The 22990-nt window shown below is 43.9% G+C and overlaps 1 protein-coding gene across 1 annotated transcript in view; it reads right to left on the reverse strand.

The window, feature by feature from the left end:
• Nucleotides 1-22990, reverse strand: part of Tex14 (testis expressed 14, intercellular bridge forming factor) — a 95603-nt gene that overhangs the window by 44779 nt on the left and 27834 nt on the right. Inside the window, exons 3-9 of the mRNA XM_032913928.1 lie at nt 19179-19344; nt 17974-18110; nt 12892-12973; nt 10759-10889; nt 9842-9955; nt 7855-7978; nt 6732-6910 (exon numbers count right to left, since the gene is read on the reverse strand). Coding sequence (XP_032769819.1) covers nt 6732-6910; nt 7855-7978; nt 9842-9955; nt 10759-10889; nt 12892-12973; nt 17974-18110; nt 19179-19344 — 933 coding nt within the window. The remainder of the gene's footprint in view (nt 1-6731; nt 6911-7854; nt 7979-9841; nt 9956-10758; nt 10890-12891; nt 12974-17973; nt 18111-19178; nt 19345-22990) is intronic.

Below are 22990 nucleotides of genomic sequence, written 5' to 3' on the forward strand. Positions count from 1 at the left end.
AAGTCCAACCATCCTAAATATCTCTCAGACCAATAAGAGACCTCAGGGTGAGGTGAAGTCAGTACTGACTGCCCAAGGCTGTCATAGTAATCAAATGAAATTATGGGTGTGGCCACCCTCTGTGGTACTCATTTTACCAAGTAAAAAATAATATGACCATAATGGTAGGCATTTGGTAAAGGTTTGATGACTGCTCACTGATAATTAGGAACTAAGTTATTACAGTGCTGGGGATGTAGATCAGTTGGTTTGCACAGGGTATATGAAAGACCTTTGACAGAGAAGAGAGCACAGAGGTAAGCAAACCATGAATTAGAAAATGTGATCCTGGCATTTTATTTGTATTGTTAATGGTAAAGTGGTGACTTGTATACTATGATATGCACACAAATCTAATACATGTTTATATATTTAATGTGTAAATCTGGAATATTTACCATATAATTATATATTAAGTTAACATCAATTACATTAATATCACAAAAAATCAATAGGCATTTTTTTGGTCATGGTTTTGTTTTATGGGGTGCTAGCGATCAACACAGACAAGAGGGCAGTGAATATTCTATTATCTATACTATATTTTAAGAAACTACCATGCTTCTTTCTTCAAGCTGGGCATTTCTTCAAAGGAACCTCAGGCCTAGCTAAGGCTCTGGAGAAGGACAAGTCACTTATAAGCAAAATTCAAATCTTTTCTTGTATTTACTCTCACTTTCTTCTCTTACAGCCTTTCTTCCTTCTCTATTAGAGCTAGATGGGGAGGGCTGAGGTGCAGCTCAAGTGCTCACTTTTCCTATGAGAGGCCCCATGTTCCCCGCCCACAGGACAGGGGTGGGGTAGTGCTGAGGGTGAGAGACTCAGAGTCAAGTGGTGTCCTGCTTTAAAGATTCAATTGATGGGGTTGGGGATTTAGCTCAGTGGTAGAGCGCTTGCCTAGCAAGCGCAAGGCCCTGGGTTCGGTCCCCAGCTCCGAAAAAAAGAAAAAAGAAAAAAGAAAAAAAAAAAAAGATTCAATTGAGGAATTAAGACTAGAAAAAGACTGCTACTGATCTTTACAACAGGAGGTGAGGTATTACCATTAACAAGCATGTTAAACTAATGTGCCCAACAGAGTGTTAGCCAAAATAAACACACAATTGAAAGCTGTTTAGACTCACAGATCATCAACTTACGTCACAAAGAACTTACGTTGCAGCTATGGTAACTTGCTGATTGCCATTTCTACCTGAAGTTCTACTCTGAGGTCAGTAAGCCCAGATGAGGTCTCCGACTGTCATGTCTATCATGCCCAGGATGACTCTCATGAACTCCAGCTAACTCTCACCACTCTCTCCTTCCTCTCAACCTCACCCCACCCCAGCAGATGCTAACATCAGCTCCTCCATGTATTCCTCCTCTTTCTACTGTGGCTCCCTGGCTCCATCCAGTCTCTCCTGGCTGCATTCAACTTCCAGTCCATCCTGCCTATGGCCTAGGAACATTTCTACAGCTGGCTAGAGCTAGACCAGAGCCCCTAACCAAATGGCTGGGTCGTTGGACCCCTTCATTCCTCTGGACCTGTTTCCTCATTTAGGGAAAGGGCTGGGCGGAGGCTGTAGCTTAACCATAGGTGCAGCACTTGCCTAGCATGTGTGAGGCCCTGGAATTGATTCCCAGCATCATAATTTAAAAAGAAGTCAGGGAGTTGGAAAACTTCATTTCACTTCAGGATTCCTATTTCTACGGGAGCATAAAACCAGAATAGACTGTTATGCTGTCTTCTCAACAGCAGATGGCACTCCTAACTGACCAACTGTGTCATTTCTGTTGGTCTTTGAAGTCTCTGATAGAATTATCAAGCAGAAAGTTAACAAAAACATTAGCTGCTTTGGATTATAGAGCCAAAGTAGTCAACGCTGACTTTGTCCCCTCAGGTGTTCCTTTTGTCTACATCCATCCAATCATGCAGCAAATACTGAGCAAATACAACCATCCTGGCTATTTTATTGTCAATGTGACATGAGTTAGTCACTAGAGAAGAGGGAACCTAAACTGAGAAAATGTCCCCAGGAGACTGGCCTGTGGGCAAGCCTGTGGTACATTTTCCTAGTTAATGATTGATGTAGGAAAACCCAATTCACTATGGATGGTGCCACAGCTGGGCCACTGGTCCTGGGTGCTATAAGAATATGGGCCCATCAGTGACTCCCTCCTAAAAGAATGGGGCCTTGTCCTCTGGCTTATATAAATCCATGAAGTAATAAAGTCCAAGGTAATGCTATCACTGATATCATTGATAGAAGCCCATGGCAGGCTTAAAAGCACTTCTGTTCTCATTTCCCTAGCAGTGAGGATGGGAGCTACAACTAGTGTGGACCTGGGGTTAGAAGAATAGCATCTTTAGAGCACAGTGATCTATCTATCGAGGACTATAGGCTATAAAGGACAGGGAACAGATAGGTGAAGTAGTAGGAACAATACAGGACCAAGAGGATTCTTTTGCATATGCCATCCTCCAGAAGAGGTCTTAGTAATCGAGAAGGGAGGACCTGCACAGTGTTCAACAAAGAATGCCGCTATATTCTAATGTGCTGATAAGTTAGAAACAGTTAAACAGTTAAAAGCAAACATCCAAAAGGGAAAAAAGCACTATAAAACACCCTGAGACTCCTGGAATAGCTACTGGAATTGAAATTTTGGGCTGATATCTTTATCAAAGCCATTCCTCCTCATCACTTTGAACCTGTTATTTAGACCTGCACCCTGAGCTACCAACTCCAGTTCATTACCACCTTTAAAAAAGATTTAAATAAATAAATAAATATTTTATGTGTATGAGTACACCATAGCTGTCTTCAGACACACCAGAAGAAGGCACCAGATCCCATTACAGATGGTTGTGAGCCACCATGTGGTTGCTGGGATTTGAACTCAGGACCTCTGGAAGAGCAGTCAGTGCTCTTAACCACTAAGCCATCTCTCAAGCCCATCATGCCTCCTTTTCTGCAAGCTATAAAGTTATAAATAGTGTTGACTTCTAAGCCCACCTACTAAGTAACACAGCAAATGAACCCTGGCTCTTGATGAAGCAGAATTCTAAAATTAGAGCCGTATATGCAGTCAATCACCTTCCAAAAGAGGGATGTGAAGGAGAAAGGAAAAATAGCAAGCTTTAATATTAATTATGAGGTTACACTGGAATAAGAAACTACTTCTGATCTGCGACAACAGAGCTAACACTGGCTTCTGCTTTGTGAGCCTGCTTGCACCTTCCTCTTCTCTGGAAAGAGTAGCATCTGCTCATCTCCCTTAGGAAGCAACCACTGCCAATAGCTGCTTAGACAGTGACTCCTGTCTGCTAAAGATCAAATGGTCTTAACTGAACCCTGCACAGTTCAGCTTCTGTAAAGCTTGTTCAGCACTGGGGGAAATCTTTCCTTTAGATGGAGATGAAAAGATCACGTTAATGGTCACAGGATGATGACAAGGTCTAACCTTTTGGAAACCATGAAATATTTCTCATGGGGCTAGGCCTCTTTAAGCAATAGTTACAGGATACAGCTGTGTGCTAATAAACAAGCTCTTCCTTTATCACTGAGTTCTGAGAATCTCATGTGAGGAAGGTTGGGAGTCCAGAGACCAAAGGACCCTTGGGATGGAGAGCAGCTGAAGATTCCTCTGGCCTCCTCAGGCACATGTACACAAATACACCTGTGTACGCACACATACAAAAATGTTTTAAAAATTAGTGCTAGGGATGGCTGTAATCTTAACACTCAAGAGGCAAAAGCATGAGTACTGCCACAAATTTGAGGCCAGCCAAGTCTACACAGTGGGTTCCAGGCCAACAAGAGCTACATAGCAAGATCAAGTGGCAAAAAACAAAAACAAAAACAAAAACAAACAAACAAACAAACAAAAACAACACAACCAACCAACAAAAACAAAAAAGATGGGGCTGAAGAAAGAGCAGGCTCAATGGTTAAAGGCACCTACTGCTCTTTCAGAGGTCCCAAGTTCAATTCCTAGCACTCATGTTGGGTGGTTCAAAACCATCTATAACTACCTCCAAGGAGATCTGATACCACTGTCCCCTTCAGGCAGCTGCACACACAGGCACATACCCATGCACAGACACACATGCACGTATACTTTGAAAACAATTTTAAAAAGAAAAAATACAAGGGGGAATAAGTGTATGCAAGATATACTAGATCTGGTAGATATGATACAGAATGCAGAAAAGGACTAGACTAAAAGTGAGCTCAGATGACCAGAAAGCAACAAGGCCTATAGTCCCAGCAGCTGAGAAGTAGAGGAAAGAGGAACAGGAGTTTAAGGGCCATTCTTGGCTATCTAGCAAGTGTATAGGTCTATCCTGGGCTAACTAAATAGGAAGACCTTGAAAGTGTGTGTCTGTGTCTGTGTCTGTGTCTATGTGTATGTATGAGATCAAAAGGCAACTTTTATAGGTAGGAGGCAGTATTACACGTTTTCAATCTCAGCACTAAGGAGGCAGAAGGAAGCAGATCTATTGAGTTCAAGGCCAGCCTGATCCACAGAGTGAGTTCCAGGATAGTCAGGGGCTACAGAGAAAAACCCTTTTGAGGGAAGGGGATGCAAGGGAGGAGAGACAACTTTCACATAGAAATTCTCTCCTATCATGGGTTCTGAGGGTCCAATTCAGGTTGTCAGGCTTGTGTAGCAAGCACTTTTACTTGCTGAGCAAGCTATCTCACTGGTCTACCCTGCGTTCTAACTAGGATTGAGAATGGACAGATCTGAGGCTTGACTGATGATTGTCACCTGACCTTTGCTGCTATTTCATAGAAAACTCCAACAGCTCCAGTCATTCCCTCTCTGATCCATTGCCGCTCTCTTGCTCTCACAGCATCTTCACACACAAGAGCAAGAGTATTATCTATAATACTCTAATCCTCAAAAACCATCTCTTACAGTACCTCAATAGCTAGGGTAAAATTCAGAGTCCTTACCAAGGTCTCAGGACCAAGCATAAGCTAGTCCCTGCACTCCTTTCCAGACAGAGCACAAGAACCACTGAGACATGGAAAGGTAAGAAACTGGGTTTTAATCACACTGAATGCCCATGAGTCGGGGCTTGTTCTCAGGATCTGGGACTCAGTAATGAATAAAACAACTCTATGAGCACTGAGCTATGCCTGCGGTATGGGTGGCAAACAGGCAGAGGGAGAAGGAGGGTAAGTAAACAGAGTCTGTCCAGGGGCTAAGAGCAGTGCCTGAGGCAGAACCAACGTAGCCCCAAAGGCTTAGAGCTGTGGACAACATCAAGGATGTACAGCGGAGGCCCTCTGCCTGGGGTGGAGAATTAAGAGTCAGCCTTTGGCCCCAGCCCAGAAGGAAACTAAGCTCAACTTCCAGCATTTGAACACAGGAGTTGTTTGAAGTGTCTCTTGCTGCACTTGAGTGTCCTGAGAGCAGAAGAGAAAACCGTCCAGAATGCCAACTGGTGCCCCTTACCTTCCCTCCTCTCTTCTCCAGCTAAGGCACATTTCTTTTTTTTTTTTTTTTTTTTTCCTTTTTTTTCGAGCTGGGGACCAACCCAGGGCCTTGTGGTTTGCTAGGCAAGCGCTCTACCACTGAGCTAAACCCCAACCCCTAAGGCACATTTCTAAGCCTCTGTTCAATAAGAAGGTAGTTGGGCTCTGGCCAGTGTAAAGTGGGAAGCTGTGATGTACTCCTTTAGGTAAGCCCCAAACCTTACTGTGTACCCTCTATGCCTTCCCTTATTCCCTCGGTAGCAATGAAAAGAATGCAGGGGACAACTGAAGCCTTAGGGGGTGGCTGGCCAGTGATAGGAGAAATGTGTAACAAGTATTTCAACACACACAGTTGATTATAAGGTAAGAACACACAACTCAGACCAGGGTGGCACACATCCCAGCACTTGGGTAGCAGAAGCTGGAGGATCTCTGAGTTGGAGGCCAGCCTGGTCTACAAAGCACAGAGTGAGTTCCAAGACATCCAGAGCTACACAGAGAAACCCTGTCTCAAAAAAAAAAAAAAAGAAAGAAAGAAAGAAAGAAAGAAAGAAAGAAAAGAAAGAAAGAGAAAGAAAAAGAAAAAAAACCCAACCCTCTGTTGTAATAACTGGAAATTTTTAAGAGTAGATAGATAGAGGCTTTGATACACATTGGTTAGTATACACATATTTCATGTTTATGAAAACAAGACTACGCTAAGCAGAAGTAACTTCTCAGCCAGACATGGCAACACACACTTGTAACAGCTCTTGAGAAGCCTATGAAAGAGAACTGTGAATTCAAGTCTAGGCTGGACTACTTTGTAGATCTGAGGTCAGACTGAGCTATACACAAGACTCCATTTCAGACAAGAGGGCGGAGGATAAGGAGGATTGGGGAAGGCCTCAGTGGTGAAGGTCCTGACACCTAGCCTAATGGCCTGGTTTCGATTCTCAGAATCCACACGGTAGAAGAAAAGAACCATAAGCTGCCCTCTCCCTCTCCTTTCTCCCTCCCAACCCCCACACACAATATGTAAAACAATTTTTTAAAAAATAGTCTTATCTATAGCCTTGGCAAACAAAGCTAGGCCTTTAGGAATAATCTCTGTGCTGGTGGACAGTTTTCCCACCAATCACATGTCCTGAACAGATTAGATTTCAACGCTGTAATTGAGGTCCTCCTCCCACCCCCCGCCACCCGTGGAGTCCCTCTTAAAAAAGAAGCTACACGGCATCCTACACCTACCTTTCCATCATGTATTCCAGGTTAGTCAGCCTTGCCTCTCCTGCAGAGACAATGTGGACAGCGTAGGAGCTAAGGGAGCGATGGATAAACCCTCGGGAATGCAGGTATATCAAGGCGTCAGCAATCTGGAGGAGCAGGTGCACAATCATTTCCATGTGCAACACTGGGAACTGGGACCTCTGCAAGCAAGAGAGAAAGAAAAGACTTCCTGGTGCCATCTCCAAAGCCTTTTAATTTGCTTCTTACTGCTTCCTGGTTTCTCATTTGGCAGATGGGAGCCTAAACGTCAGTGAGGTTAAGTGACTACAGTTCCACTGACCCAGTTCTCGGCTCTAAGCCTCAGCTCCTTTTCTACAGGGGAGCATGAGAGGAAGTACTCTAGACTTGGTATGTGCTTTCCACGTTAACCTGGGGAAACTGCCAGGGAGGTCTGTCCACTCACACCAGTAAACCTGCCCTGGGAAGGTTTCCCTTCCTACTGGAAGAAGCTGAAGGTTTAAACATCATCAGTAAAGATGACAGGAGAAGGGTTGGGGATTTGGCTCAGTGGTAGAGCGCTTGCCTAGGAAGCGCAAGGTCCTGGGTTCGGTCCCCAGCCCGGAAAAAAAAAAAAAAAAAAAGATGACAGGAGAAAACCAATTGCACAAAGTTATCCTCTGACCTCCACACACATAACTGTGGCATATGTGCACAGGGACACAGCATGCATGTGGGCACATGCACATGTACACACACACACTGATAAATTTGTTTAATGAAAAAAAGAAGAGGAGGAAGACTAACGATAAAAAAAAAATACTGTATTAGGGCCAGTGAGAGGGCTCAGAGGGTAAAGGTGCTTGCTGCCAAGCCTGGTGACCTGACTTTAATCCCTGTCACCCATAGTAGGAGAGCACTCCGTACAAAAAGTTGTCCTCTGACCTCTGGGTGGTACACAGAAGACACATTAATCAAGCGAGCAATGTGAAAAGAATTAAATCACATCAGCCCCACACATGCTTCTCAGTCTTATCTGGCCTGTGACACCACAAACCTGGAAAAGGACTGACAGTTTCTCTTCCAAAGAGAGTAAGGAAGAGGGCAGGGCAAGGACAGCTGGGCAATGTATAGAATGACCATTTACTCGTTCATGGAGGACACTGAATAGTGTGCCGACTGTGATACGCTCATAAACCAGGCGAATTTTCTCCAGGTCCCGGGACAAACATACGGCCATCAGCTGCAACAGGCTGGGATGCCGCAGGTTGCTAAAAAAGATAAAAATCTTCAGAAGGACAGGGAATAGGACAGCAGGATGAAAATATAGGTGATATTCTTTCTTTTAGGTCATTTGAACACGTTCTAAACAAATCCCCTTACAACCAGGCATGGTGGCACAGCATTTAATCCTAGAAACTGGAAGATGGAGGTAGCAAGAGGTTCAAGGCCACCCTCTACTTACTACACAGTAAGCTCAAGTCCAGGCTGGAGTACCTGACATCTTGTCTCAAAAACAATCAATATATAGAAACCAAAGGCCAACAAAATACACTCTATATACAGCATTTTCTTAGAAAATAAGATGGGTTCTGGAAGGGGAGACATCTATTGGAAGAAGCTGAAGGTTTAAGCATTGTCTGGTGGGCTGGAGAGATGGCTCAGTGGCTAAAAGCACTGGTTGCTCTTCCAGAGGATGGGGATACAATTCCCAGAACCCATAAGGCAGCTCACACTGTCTATAACACCCTCACCCAGACATATATGTAGGCAAAACAGCAATGAGCATAAAATAAAAATAAATAGTATATAAAGAAAGTTATCAGTGGCAATAATGACAGTGTAGGAAAAACTACAAATCAAATACTCTGTATGTTGGCTAGTTGTAGGTCAGTGTAACACACAAGTTAAGAGTTATCTAAAACAAGAGAACCAAACTTGAGAAGATGCCTCCACAAGATCAGACTGTAAGGTATCTTCTTAATTAGTGACTGATGGGGAGAGCCAAGCACATTGTGGGTTGATCTATTCCTAGGCAGGTGGTCCTGAGTTCTAAAAGAAAGCAGGCTCTTGGCAAGCCTGAGGAAGCAAGCCAGTAAGTCACCCCCTCCATGGCCTCTGCATCAGCTCCTGCCTGCAGGTTCCTGTCCTGACTTCCTTCTATGATAAAAAGCAATATGGAAGTGTAAACCAAATAAACCCTGTCCTCCCCAACTTGCTTTTTGGCCATGGTGTTTCATCACAGCAAAAAATAAACAAATAAATAAATAAAATAAATAAATAAAACACCAAAAACCTAGCTAAGACACTCAATATAGGCTGCATAAGTCATCTCTGAAATGGAGCTTCCTACTCACACTGTAGAAATAAAGTAACCAAGAGTTAGAGGTGGAGCTCAATGGTGGAGCTTTCCTAGAAAGGAGGTAGAAAACACCAAGGAAATGTGTTCAAAGTCGCAGATCTATTCAGCCTTATGTCAAGCACACATCATGCCTACCCAATTGTCTTTTCAGGTTGTTTGGGTTCAGGCCAGTGTCTTCAAAAGCAAGCATTTCACCTGTCCAGAAACACCTCCTACAGGGCTGTGTGGTCTACTCAGAACCTAGCTCAACGATCCAGGATTCCTTTCCGTTCCTTGGTGGCCCTGGTATGAAATCAGGAATCCAGTATCTGACTGGCCGAGACCTACATGACATGGGTCTGGAGTCTCAGGAAGCCATGAGATTCATGGACATGTCCTGAGGAGTGGAGATGCTGTCCTCAGATCTGACCTCATGGACTGCTGTGCTCTATGAGAACAGGACAGCCATTTGCTCTCCAGATCAGTACAGAGTCCCAAACAGAGGTGTCAGGGGACATAGGAAAAAAAAAAAAAAAAAAAAAAAAACAACAGATGGTCCTGGGTCCTGTCCATACAAAGACTTGAGTCACAGGACAGATGACAGAATTGAGGGCCTTACCATCACAATCCACACTCCTCAGACTCCTCTTTAATTCCTTTCTCTTCAGCAGTTTTTAGAAGTCAACCAAGCCTAACACTCAGGACATGCCAAGGCTAGGTGAGATTGCTGTACCGCAGGTCCAGTGTGGACAACTCAGCCCCACGCTGGCTCTTGTTCTATGGGTCTCCTTACCTGCTGTGCTCCTGTTCAGCAATCAGCAAGTCGGCCAACCTCAGCCTGCTACAGTGGGGATGGGTGGGAAGGTTCAGCTCCTTCACTGTAACTCTGCTCCTGTTCCACACGAGGCTAAAAGAGCAGGAGAGAGCAAAAGGAGAGGGGCTGAGTAGCCCCTGCTTCAGTGAACCAATTTTCCCACACAACTGAAAAACAGGTTCACACAGAATCTCTACTATCCTCTCTTCCACAACCTCTAGGCTCTAAAGCACACTGGAGAATTAAGTGAGGAGGCAAAGGTCACAGAGGGATTCAAGGCAGTGAATAATTTGGTGAGGTTTTTCTGTCAGATAACGGTGACAGCAGTGTGGCAAACGAATAGAGCTGTGGTGATCTAGACAATACGGAATGCTTAAGAACCCATTAGGAGGGACATGAGCCATAGTGATGGGACAGAGGCATGATCTAAAAACAAATTCATAGCACAGGCAGAAAAATGAGGGACACAGGAGCCTTGTGGACCCAGCAGAGGCATTTGTAGATGTGTGTTTCTTTGAAGAAGTAAAGAAACATCCAGCTTCTAAAAGCTGAGACATTCTGGCCAGAACAACTCTCCTGACCCCGCAGGGATAAGGTCTCTGAGGATTGAGTACATCCAACAGGTTTCTGTCACATCCAAATCCTGTTACTACCACTATCCTTGGATTTGGTTGATGAGAGACACATCCCGTTTCAGATGCAAGCCAATTACCGTCTTGTTGCCTGTAATTCTTTAGACAGTAGAAAGGTTAGCATATTGAAACGGGAAATTTCTCAGAGCAGTTGTTCTCTGGATAAAGTGTCCTTTGGTAATGTCTACAGTCAGTTCTGTCACATCCAAGAAGGCCATAAACACTTCCCATAGGACTAACTCCCACTGACCAGTTCCAACTTACTTGGTCATGACCATGTAGGGGCCGCTGAAGAAAGAGAAGGTGGGCTCATCGTCAGCTTGGATCACTTCCTTTTCTCCAATTACTGGAAGAGATCCTGGGTAAGTGAGCTGCATCCCCGAAGTGAGGTAAAACTGAAACCAAAGCACAGCTTCAAACTGTGGGAATTAGAAAGGGAAAGCAGACTCCCTCCCTCCTATCCTTTGCTTAGCGATGCTACTTACCTAGTAAATACACCCACCCATGCTCTCTTTGGTAGTAGTGCTTGGTTCGTTGGTTGATTTGGGGACATGATATGGAACTCACTATGTAGACCAGGCTGGCCTCAAACTCAGACTAGCCTGCCTGCACATTCCAAGTTCTGGGATTAAAGGTGTGCACCACCATGCCCAGCAATGCTACTTGTTTTTAGATAAGATCTCAATATGTAGCTTATATAGGCCTCAAATGCATGAACTTCCTGCCACCTCCTGAGTGCTTGTATTACGGGAGAATGCTGTCTCAGGTAGCTCCTAGCATTTCTTTTTACAATAACTCCTCCTTCCTAAGGGGTAGGATCAGAGGCATAATCATACATGATCCACAATTGACTTTATATTATTTTGAATCTTGAAATATTCTTTCCCTTTTACTGAGGTGGTTCAGACAGAAGTCCAGGATCTTTCCTGAAGTGATGTGACAGGGACTGTGGTGGTTTGAATGAGAATGCCCCCATAGGCTCATATGTTTAAATGTTTGGACCCCAGTTAGTAGAACTGTTTGGGAAGGATTTGGAGGTGTGGCCTTGTTGGAGAAGGTGTGGCACTGGGGTGGGCTAAGGTTTCAACAACTCACTCCTTTCCCAGTTAGCTCTCTCTGCCTCATGCTTGTGTATCAGAAGTAAGCTCTAGACAGTGGTCTTGCACCAAGCCTGCTTGCCACTTGCCATGCTTGCCACCACTCTTCTTCTGGAGTCATGAGCCACCAAATTAAATGCTTTCTTTTATAAGGCACCTTTGATGAGGGGGCAGGAGAGATGGCTCAGAGGTTAAGAGCACTGACTGCTCTTCCAGAGGTCCTGAGTTCAATTCCCAGCAACCACATGGTGGCTCACAACCATCTGTAATGGGATCTGATGCCCTCATTGGGTATGTCTGAGGACAGCTGCAGGGTGCTCATATACATAACATAAATAAATAATTCTTTTTTAAAAAGATGCCTTGATCAGGGCATTTTGTTACAGCAATAAAAAAGTAAGGCATAACATCTCCAGAACCCAGGCCATGTGTACAAAAGCCAATACACCTGTGCTAGGGACTTATTCCCGAAATAAAGCATCTGAGGATCACACCAGAGCTCCTGGGTTCACTTCCATCAACAGAAGGGTGGGGGGGGAGCCAAATTTTTTTTTTTTTACTTCCACCCTCACCCAAGTGCCTTGGTAGAGAGCAAAGACCCTTCATCCATTCAGCAATGTTCCCCAGTGGGATCACTTCTATACACTTACTCTCTTGCCAGAGTCATTCAAATCATTTCACTACAGTGTTTACTGTTTATTTTGCAGTAAGGATGGAGCACTAAGAAATATCTCTCCCACAACGCAGACTAGCAAAGAAGACAGGATATCTTATCTGAGGATAAGGAGGAGGAATTAAGGGCTGGTGTTACGTAGAGATAAAGGCCTATCTTGCGTAAGATGCAAAAGGACTGAGATTTTTCAATTCTCGTGAAGGTCTCAGGCATTTGCCTTTAACAGAAAGGCAGAGAGCTGTGCCAGCTCTATGGATTTGCTTCCTGATGGCCTTACCCTTCCACGGGTTTAATAAATATACCTAAAATGCTTTTAATGAACTGAGGAATGCTTTGAGGAGAAACAGTATCCTTATGATCTTCTATTCTTCCAGTTAGGGAAAGAGGCCATTGGGGGATATGCTGGGTGTATGAATGATCTTTGCTTTTCCAGTATCTGGAAAAGAAAATCACCAGGTTTAGCCAAGAGCAGGTATGGTAGTTTATACCTGCAATCCTAGCACTGAGGCAGAACTATCTCAATCCTTACCCCACAAAACCCATTAGAGTCGAATAAGGTGGAGAGATATGGTCATATGATTCTCTAGCTAAATCAGCAAACCTAGACTATGAGTGTCAGCTTCTTACCTTCCCGAAGCCAAAGCTGTAGATATTTTGGGCAGAAATGATTCCAGGTTTAAGCTGTCGGTTAGGAGAACTATTTGGGCTTCTAGAAATATTTTTAAAAAGAAAAGAGAGAAAAAGTAAGAATTTATTATTCATACCCAGAAGAACAATACTAAACCCGAGTTTTCAAAAAATGTTATTATAGTTAGCCTTCAACCTGACACGCAGAGAGAGAAAGTGCCTGCCTCTGCTCCAGCTGGAGTTCTTGCCATTCCTCTCAACGACAGACTGCAACTAGGAAAACAAACTAAGGCAGCTGGTATTTATCTACTATTTGGTCTTTCTTTTCCTTGTGACAAGGTCCTTTTAGGTAGCCCAGGCTGGTATGAGATCTTGTACCCCTCCCCAAGTGTTGGTACTGAGGAACACAGGGTATAATGTGTAATTATGTACAACTAGTTTGGTAGATACAAGAACTTAAACTCAGAAGAAACTCAAGGGCAATTTACTTAAGTTTGAAAAACAACAGATCAGGTAGGTTGGAAAACTCTGAAACATTGTTGGGGGAGACAGATAAGAGGACAAAGAAAGATGGTACCATTTTCCCTCTGCTTTAGAAAGAATCTTGTTGGCCATGGATTTACACCAGAGGAAGAGGACATGTATTCTTTCTGTTCATGGTGGTGCCTGACAAACACCTGACTGCAACTTGCTCTTTTAATCCCTTTCTCTGTGCTGAGCAGCCCTACAAGGACGTACCTGAGCACCATCCACCTAGCCAGACTTCTTGTTAAGAGTGTTGTTGCAGGGTTGGGGATTTAGCTCAGTGGTAGAGCGCTTGCCTAGGAAGCGCAAGGCCCTGGGTCGGGGGGGGTCCCCAGCTCCGGAAAAAAGAAAAAAAAAGAGTGTCTTTGCAGGCACGGTGCCCACAACTGTAATCCAGACCTTTGGGAAGTGAAAAAAAGTGGATTGCCATGGGTTGGAGGCTAGGATGGGCGGGCTAAGAGAGGGACCCTGACTTTGAAAAAGGAATGAAAAAGTTATGTCTTTGTTGGTTTGGTTTTTTTTTTTTTTTGAAGACGTGGTTGGCAGAAGCCATGCAGAAAAACCATAGCAAGCGAGTTTCCTGGAGGTGGCCCATCGTTTTTGCATGACTATGATGGGTGTGCCCTGAAGAGACATAGACCCCAGGTATATGCCTTTCCATGCTGCCATTGTGTATTCCTCATATGTCTGGCATGGTGTGCAGAGACCCTACCTGCCCATTGTTTCCTGGGTATTAACCCACTCTGCTGGGCAGATTTCCTGCAGAATCAATATGAAGATGCACTTTCATGTAGTAATGTTATTTAGATAAACTGATGGTTTCATAATTTCTGATAACAATTTTCTAAAACTCTTGAATTGATTCAAGTAATTTTAAGTCCCTCTGCAGAATAAGAAAGCTACAAAAAAGTTTTATGAACCTTCATGTATCACAGGCACATAAATTACACTAGGAAAAAAAATAGGCTTGAGACATATTTATAATCAAGGAAAATCATTCAATCTAGGCTAGGTCAAAATAATTACTTACAAACATAAAATAGATAATTAGCTAATTTAACTATATAAAAAACTTTAAAAATACGATATAAAATAAATGACCTGTTCATGCTAATTTATGACATAAAAACTATTGCTTTGAACTTATAACTTGCGTAGCTAAATAGTAAACAAGGAATATTTATTCAGGTGCAAGTCTTCATGGAAAGACATGTACACAATTCTGCCGTTAACTCCTTAAACCTTACTGACCTACGACACGAACTATTGCTTTGAACTTACTATGAACTTAGGAATGTAAAAATGTTTGGAGAACCATGTAATCAATTATCCTGCTGTAATGATTCTACCTGTTCTTATGATAGTTGCTTTTAGAGCTATGAGCTTGAGTGTGATGTGCACGTGGTTTGGTTTTGTTATTTTTTTTTCTTTTCTTTCTCTCCAGCCCAAGTGATTGATTGTCTTTTTCTAATCACCTGCTGCTCTCCACAGGTGGCTAACTGCCAGAAGCAATCAGCTCCGGCCCCAGGAGAGTAAAAGAGAGTTCAGATTTCTAGCCAATTACAAGCAGTGAGCTGATCTTGAGCCACCAGAGCCACCAGCTCTGGCTCCCTCCTCCTTTTTTTTCCATTTTAATTGTGTGCATGATCAATGACCTTGGTGCCAAGCCTACTAGTGCAAGCCTGTAATCCCAACACCTAAGAGGCTAAAGAAAGTGAGAGAGGCCCATGAAGGATTTGAGGCTAACCCAGGCTACACAGAAAGATCCAAGTCAGGTGAAGCTACAGAATCCCAACACTTCTGAGGTAGAGGGAGAGCATCCAGAGTTCAAGGTTATCCTTGGCCACACAGTGAGTTTGAGGCCAGCCAGGGCTACATGCGACTTTGTCACAAAAGGGGACAAAGACTTTAGGTAGCTGAGAGAGGCAGCACACAGCTGTAATTTCAGCATTTGGGAGGTTGAGGCACGAGGACCTCAAGTTTGAAGGCATTGGGTTAGTGAGTTCAAGACCAGCCCGGGCAGCCAGACAAGGCAGTACATATAACCCCAGCACCTGGAAGGTGGAAACAGAGAATACAGAATTCAAGGCCATCTTTAACTGGAAGCTAGCCTGAGCTAGGTGGCATGGGGGGAGGGGAGTTAACAAAGAACAGTGGTTATCACCAGGCAGTGGTGAGGCTCAGCAGCAGCAACCAGTCCTGAGGCGGACGGCTGGCTCAGTTTTCTTCCCTCTAACATCCACACTGGAAGATGACTTCACTAATTTGTATAATGTGTTAGCACAGGAACCATGGTGACTTTCTCTGTATTCCAACTTCAGTATAAGTATGGCCAAATGAACATAATTTATTGAGTTTTTATTATGGAAATGAAGATGGTGTAACAGACACCCTTTGAGCAAGAACCTGTGGTTCTTTCTCCTGCATTTATACTCTCACAGGTCATTTCAGGTGCTGTTAGCTCAGTATATTACAGGAATAGAAGAGTTAGTTACCAGGGCAGAGGAGAAATGGTCAGTGGGTAAAGTACCACTGAGCCTGATTGATGATCAGAGTTGGATCTCTGAGACCCAGATGGTGGAGAGAACTGACTCCCATAGGTTGTCGTTTGATCTCTACTCATGCATGATGGTGTGTGCATGCATGCATGGTTGCATGTGTGTGCGTGCACACACAAAACACACACACACAATAAATAAGATATTTTAAAAAAATAAAAGGAGTCATCTCCAAAGTAACATCTACCAGGACTTCTGTCCTGATCCCTCTGGGATCACTGATTCTGAGGAACCTGGGAGAACATTCAGGGACAGTCGCCAAGACTGGGAAAAAAAGGGGCTGCAGTAGTACTAGGAGATAAAGCCATCAAGCCACGTGAGTTTTCAGGTAAGTGGCCACTGGTCGTGTTCCCGATTGGGCCTGGGGTAGTAGGGACAGAGGTTTAGGAGGGCACAGCCTTTGAATTAGCTAAGGCATTTTAAAATTAACTGGCATCTCTGTCTCTCTCTGTGTGACGCACGCGCGTGTGTGTGTGTGTGTGTGTGTGTGTGTGTGTGTGTGTGTGTGTGCCTGTTTTCCATTCACAGATCATCAGACACCTCCGTGTGTGTGTGTGTGTGTGTGTGTGTGTGTGTGTGTGTGTGTGTGTGCACGCCTGTTTTCCATTCACAGATCAGAGACACCTCCGTGTGTGTGTGTGTGTGTGTGTGTGTGTGTGCACGCCTGTGATCGGAGACACCTCCGTGTGTGTGTGTGTGTGTGTGTGTGTGTGTGTGTGTGCACGCCTGTTTTCCATTCACAGATCGGAGACACCTCCGTGTGTGTGTGTGTGTGTGTGTGTGTGTGTGTGTGTGTATGTGTGTGTGTGTGCACGCCTGTTTTCCATTCACAGATCGGAGACACCTCCGGGGCAGGTCCGTGCCATGCCTCGAAGGGAGCACGATGCAGTGCAGCCAAAAGCTCACCACAAGAACTTGGTACTTGACGTTGTTATCTAAGAGGTGACATCATCCGTCAGTGTAGGTGCTGTGGCCCCTTGGGTGGGTCTCAGGGGACAGTAAGGGAGACTTCCATGCTGCTCTAGTAATAGAAGTGCCATGTCCACTGGCATACAATTGACACAAAACAGTGTCCTAGCAAACTAGTAGAACCTCAGCATGGGCCCAGAACAGGGTGGTGGCTGCTTCCCCAGGCTTTATGGAAGTCCCTTCAGGTGCCAGCCACCTGGCATCTCCTGATAGTGACAGTGGGAAAGGTGGCTACTCAAGAGCTCATGTCAATTCCCCATTGGTCCAAAGGCTATATAAAAAAAAAAAACCAAAAACAGACCTGCACCTCAATGCTAGTCTCTGGCCTGTTTCCTAGGTTGGTGACTCCATCTCTCTCACCCACTCCTGGATCCCAGTTACGACAGATACAATTACAGGTGGTCAGAGTTGGAAAGAGTCACAAAGCGTATCTTCTGCAACCTTTTCATTTTACAGATGGGAAAAATACAGCCTAAGAGGGTAAAACTGCTGGCCTACAGAAGAGAACATCGGCCAGGACTAGGTATAAATGGTACTTACCCAGCCACTGTTCTTCCCACACACCGCACTCAGACCACTCCTGCACACCAGGGTCCCACCAACTAAGGTTTCACTGGAAACAGTAATAGTGCTATGCATGCAATGGCTGCTAGCTGATGCTTCAGCAGTTTCAACTCAGACTGAATGAAACGGTTCTGCTGCCAGGTATGATGGCACACACCTTTACTGCCAGCACTCAGAAGGCAGGGCAGCTAGCTAGCTTCTGAGTTTGAGACTAGTTTGATCTGTACAGTGAATTCCAAGGCAGTTGGGGCTATGTAGAGAGACAATGTCTTTAAAAAAGAAAGAAAAGAAAAAGAGGAGGAGGAAGATGTGAATGTTACAATTCTGATCTTGGAAATACTATAGGTCCTATTTCCCTAGCAGTTTATCAGCGACAGGCTCTCTCTTTCCTGCTTTTCAACCTTTCTACCTGTTACGCTGCTAAAGAGCCACCAGGAAGGCTGAAGTGGCTCAAGACTGTGCTCACCCCTGAATGAGGCCCCCAAACCAGGGCGGACTGCCGATGAGCCGCTGAGGAGAGTCTATCTTCTTCAGGAGGTCATAGGAGAAGCCCTGGATGACAGCCTTCATATGTGAAGCACAGCGCTGCATGAACTCCACCATCTGTAACACAGCAGACACTCAGCGCTGACAGCATCAGGGGATGGAGGTGTGAACATGCAGGTGCGTTTGAGGAGCTGAGGGCTCTCAACAGGAAACTCTGGAAAGAGATAAATCTACACGATTTTCTAAAGGTATGGAATATTTTCATGGAGAGAACCCGTCCTTCAACGAACAAGGAAGCCATGGTAGAGGATGAAAAACCACAGGCAGGGACAGGGACTGTCCATGGAAGTGCTGGCCCTCAGCATGCCATTCTGCTTTACGTTTCTCATGCTACCTGGTCCTCATTAAAACATCCTAGGATAAGGAGGTGGCTTGGTTGGTGAAGTGCCTGCCATGTAAGAATGAGGACCTGAGTTCAGAATCCCAGAACCCTCATTCAAAGCTTGGTAGGGTGGCACATGCCTGTAAGTCCAGCACTGGGGGTGGAAGGCATGAGGGAAGGGAAACAGGGAGATCTCACAAGCTCACATTTCAGTGAAAGAGCCTGTCTCAAAAAGAGAAAGGAGGAGAGACTGAAGACATGGCTCAGTGGCTAAAAGCACTTGCTTCTCATTCTTCCAGAGAACCTGGGTCTGGTCTCCAGAGCCCACATGGCAGAAGCAACTCCTGAAAGTTGTGCTCCGAACTCCATATTCATGCCAAGGCACACACATCACGAAAATGCAATACACACGAATAATAAAGGAAAAGACATACCTTTAAAAAACTAAAAAGATGGGGCTGGAAAGCACTAGCTGCTCTTCCAGAGTACCTGGGGTTCACTTCCCAGCACCCACATGGCAGCTTATCAATGTTACTCCAGTTCCAGGGGACCTGGCATCCTCACACAGACATAAATACAGGCAAAAACACAAATGAAAAAAATCAATCTTTACGAAAACTGCTGTTGAGTAACTGAGCAAAGACACCCAACATCTACCTCTGGCCTCCACATGCACTCAGTTTACTTCAACTCAGGCTTCCATCCAATTCCAGTGCTAAGACTGCTGTAAAAGTTTGACCTGCTCCCAGGAATCCTGACTATTAGCCCACCTTCTTCTATTGGATACAGAGATGCACTTTTACCTGAGTGCTACGATCCTTCCCGGCTGCCAAGGCCCAGGCCTGTGGGTTCCGACCCTTCTCATCATGGAGCCGTAGGTCACCCCCTGCAGTCAGCACTTTACTGAGGATCCACTGGTTGCCTGAAAAGGCTGCTGCATGGACAGGAGTGCTACCATCAAAGCAGCGGCTAGGGACAGAAAGAAACACAGTGATCGTCCATGACACCCTCCTTCCTTCCACTGAAGGGAATAGTTTTAGGTCTTCCAGTCATTAACAGTGCATTACAGAGATGAAGGTTACACTATTGTTTTGAGAATACTGATCTGAGGCAGCAATAATTTTACACACATCCCCTTTCCATCTTTATCTCAACCTTCTAACACATGGAAGAATTAAAAGGACTTCATACCCAGATGGGTTTGAACCTGTGTCCTGTCCCTGCTACTCCCTGGCAATGGCTTTACTGGATCATTTTCTTTATGTCTTTTGTATCCTAGAACAAAGCTGGTTAAACACAGAGACCTGTCCTCTCAGGTGACCAGTGCTCTGCTATCCACACAAATTCAGTAGTTGAGCCCAACAAAACTTTGGCATCGCTAATCCAACGAAGAATATGTTTCTCAAAGCTTCTTCCACCAATGCCAAGAGACTAAGTATGAGAGACAGCCTTTATTTATCCATGACAAGATAAGGCTGTAAGGGCTGGAGAGATGGCTCAGTGGCTGAGAGCACTGACTGCTCTTCCAGAGGTCCTGAGTTCAATTTCCAGCAACCACATGGTGGCTCACAACCATCTGTAATGAGATCTGATGCCCTCTTCTGGTGTGTCTGAAGACAGCTACTGTGTACATATATAAATAAATCTTTTTAAAAAAAAAAGATGAGGCTATAAAGGATATAGCTGGTTTCCTATCAAGGTGCACGTCAGAATCACCTGGGAGAGCTCTCTCCCTTTTATTGAAAAAGGAAGCAAAAGGAAGTGAGGAAGAAAGAGAAAGGGGGAGAGCATTAAGAAAGCTTAACAAGGGGTTGGGGATTTAGCTCAGTGGTAGAGCGCAAGGCCCTGGGTTCGGTCCTCAGCTCCAAAAAAAAAAAAAAGAAAGCTTAACAAGGGGGCTGGAGAGATGGCTCAGTGGTTAAGAGCACCAACTGCTCTTCCAGAGGTCCTGAGTTCAAATCCCAGCAACCACACGGTGGCTCACAACCATCTGTAATGGTATCCGATGCCCTCTTCTGGTGTATCTGAAGACAGCTACAGTGTACTTAAATAAATCTTTTTTTTTTTTTTTTTTCTTTTTTTTCTTGGCTGGGGACCGAACCCAGGACCTTGCGCTTCCTAGGCAAGCGCTCTACCACTGAGCCAAATCCCCAACCCCCTAAATAAATAAATCTTAAAAAAGAAAAAAAAAACACTTCTCCAACGTCTTTAAAAAAAAAAGAAAGAAAGAAAGCTTAATAGGAAATAAAACTTTCGAACTTTTTTCTGGTTTCTTCTAGAAGTTTTCTCTGTATACAAATCTGAATAAGAGATGGTTCAGTAGTTAAGAATGCATGTTGCTCTTACAGAGAACCTAGGTTCAAGTCCCAGCATCCACATGGTGACTCACAACTACCTAGAAGCCCATTTTCAGGAGAACTGACACCTAACTGCCACAGGCACCATGCATCAAAGTGGCAGGCAAAACAATCATACACATAAAATAAATCTGAAAAAAGGGTTAAAATCATTTTTATCTTCATGTTATATAAACAGTTCTTATGTTAATCAGAGCTTCCACAGGAGAAAACACAGCCACTGCACATTTTTTTAAAGATTTATTATTATATTTATCTGAGTACACTATAGCTGTCAGACACACCAGAAGAGGGCACCGGGTCCCATCACAGATGGCTGTGAGCCACCATGTGGGTGCTGGGAACTGAAATGGAAGAGCAGGCAGTGCTCTTGACCACTGAGCCATTCCCCCAGCCCTGCACAGTTCTTTTCAAAATCTGTATAGTACTCCAGTATAATTTAGTCAATGAGGCACTGAGATAGCTACCAAAATGTGAGTCTTAAGAGTAAGTAGAGCATGGTGACACATACCCTTAACCCCAGCTCTTGGAAGGTGGAAGCAGGACAGTCAGATGAGTTCAATGCCAGTCTGGTTTATAAAGTAAGACCCTACTTCAAAACAAAACTATACATGCGTGCATGCATATTCTCCTCTCTCTCTCTCTCTCTCTCTCTCTCTCTCTCTCTCTCTCTCTCTCTCCCACACACACACACACACACACACACACACTGCTGCTCTTCCAGAGGACCTAAATTCAGTTCCAGGATCCATGTTGGATAACTGTAACTATAGTTCAATTGTGGCGCATACATAAAATATTTTTTAAAATATTATTCTAAGATTAGCCTGAACTGACAAGTAAGAGTCTGCAAGCACAGGACCTAGGAATGTGTGCTTGTTTCATAAGTTCCTGGAGTGATGTTAACGGGGATGCCAGAGCCTGAGCATCTGGGTGGGATCATGGTTCTGTGCAATGTTCCATTACTCCTAACCAAATCTATTCTTGTTTTGATTATTCCTCCTACAGTAGTGGGAAAACTAAGTAGTAATGGGAACAGGATATTATTTTTCATTTCCCATGAACGCTTAAAAAAAAAAAAAGAATAATCGTTTATAGACACCAAACTAAAACCTACAAGGAAAGAGTCCTAGTGGGATAAAAATTCGTTTGAAGCTGGGTATGGTGGCACACACCCTTAATTTTAACACTCAGGAAGCAGAGGCAAATGGAGTTCAAGGCCAGCCTGATCTACCAAGAGTACCAGTATACAGTCAGAGCTATAAAGAGAGAAACCTATCATTTAAAAAAAAATGTATATGATTGCTTACATGACAGTTAAATTCTCTTTATCAGTTTAATGGTTAAGGAGGAAAAAACCTCTACCTTGCTTTATTCTAAATTTTGTTTCACTCAGCAATGTTGGAAGTAAATTTTCATGAGCTTCTTTTCGTCTACTAAGATTCCTCTTGGTGGTCTGGCACTTGGGACCGTAATTATTTAGAAGCTTTGGTCCCCTGATCAGTTTCTCAGACTTCCCTGTCCACTAGCTACTGTAGCGCTTTCTATCTAAGCGTCTTCTGCTTGACCTCGCAGTTTCTTTGTCTGTTGTGGAGCTGGGGCTCAGTGGTAGACACTCACCTTGTCTATCCAAGGAAACACAAAACATTCAAGTCATTTAACATATTTATGGATTTATAAACACATCTTTTAAGACATCTTCTCTTCTTCTGCTCCTATCTTTGTGTAGCCCTGGTTGTCCTGAACTTGCTACAAGAACTGTGAAAGTACTTGCCTTTATGCCACACCAAGACCTATGGCTCAGGTGAGAAAGTGTTAATACCTAGACAGGGACAAGTGCTCAGAAGTAGACAGTCACATGCTACCAATTCATTAGATTGCTGTTCTTCCATACTCATATTTGTACCAAATATTAAGCTGAGATTATTTTAATTCCAACTATAAAAGTCAGGCAAAAGTTACCCTGTCTGAAAAATTGTTATCAACTACATTTGTGGGTATTTTGACCTACTTAAGCAATCAGAATACATAATATAAATTATAACCCAGGGAATAGGAACGAGCTTCTAGTGACAGTAATTAGTAATGACTCATTATACACAGAAATCATAATTTCTCAGAAAATCAATTTTATCAAAACATTTCAAGATAGGTAAATAACTATTTTATTGATAAAAATTAATAATTTTTGCAAAACAAGGAATAGAAATGGAACTCAAGGTTTAGAGTCCTAGGTTCGACCCTCTAAATCAAAAAGA

The sequence above is a fragment of the Rattus rattus genome, chromosome 9 (genome assembly GCF_011064425.1).
Source record: "Rattus rattus isolate New Zealand chromosome 9, Rrattus_CSIRO_v1, whole genome shotgun sequence".
Taxonomy (NCBI): Eukaryota; Metazoa; Chordata; class Mammalia; order Rodentia; family Muridae; genus Rattus; species Rattus rattus.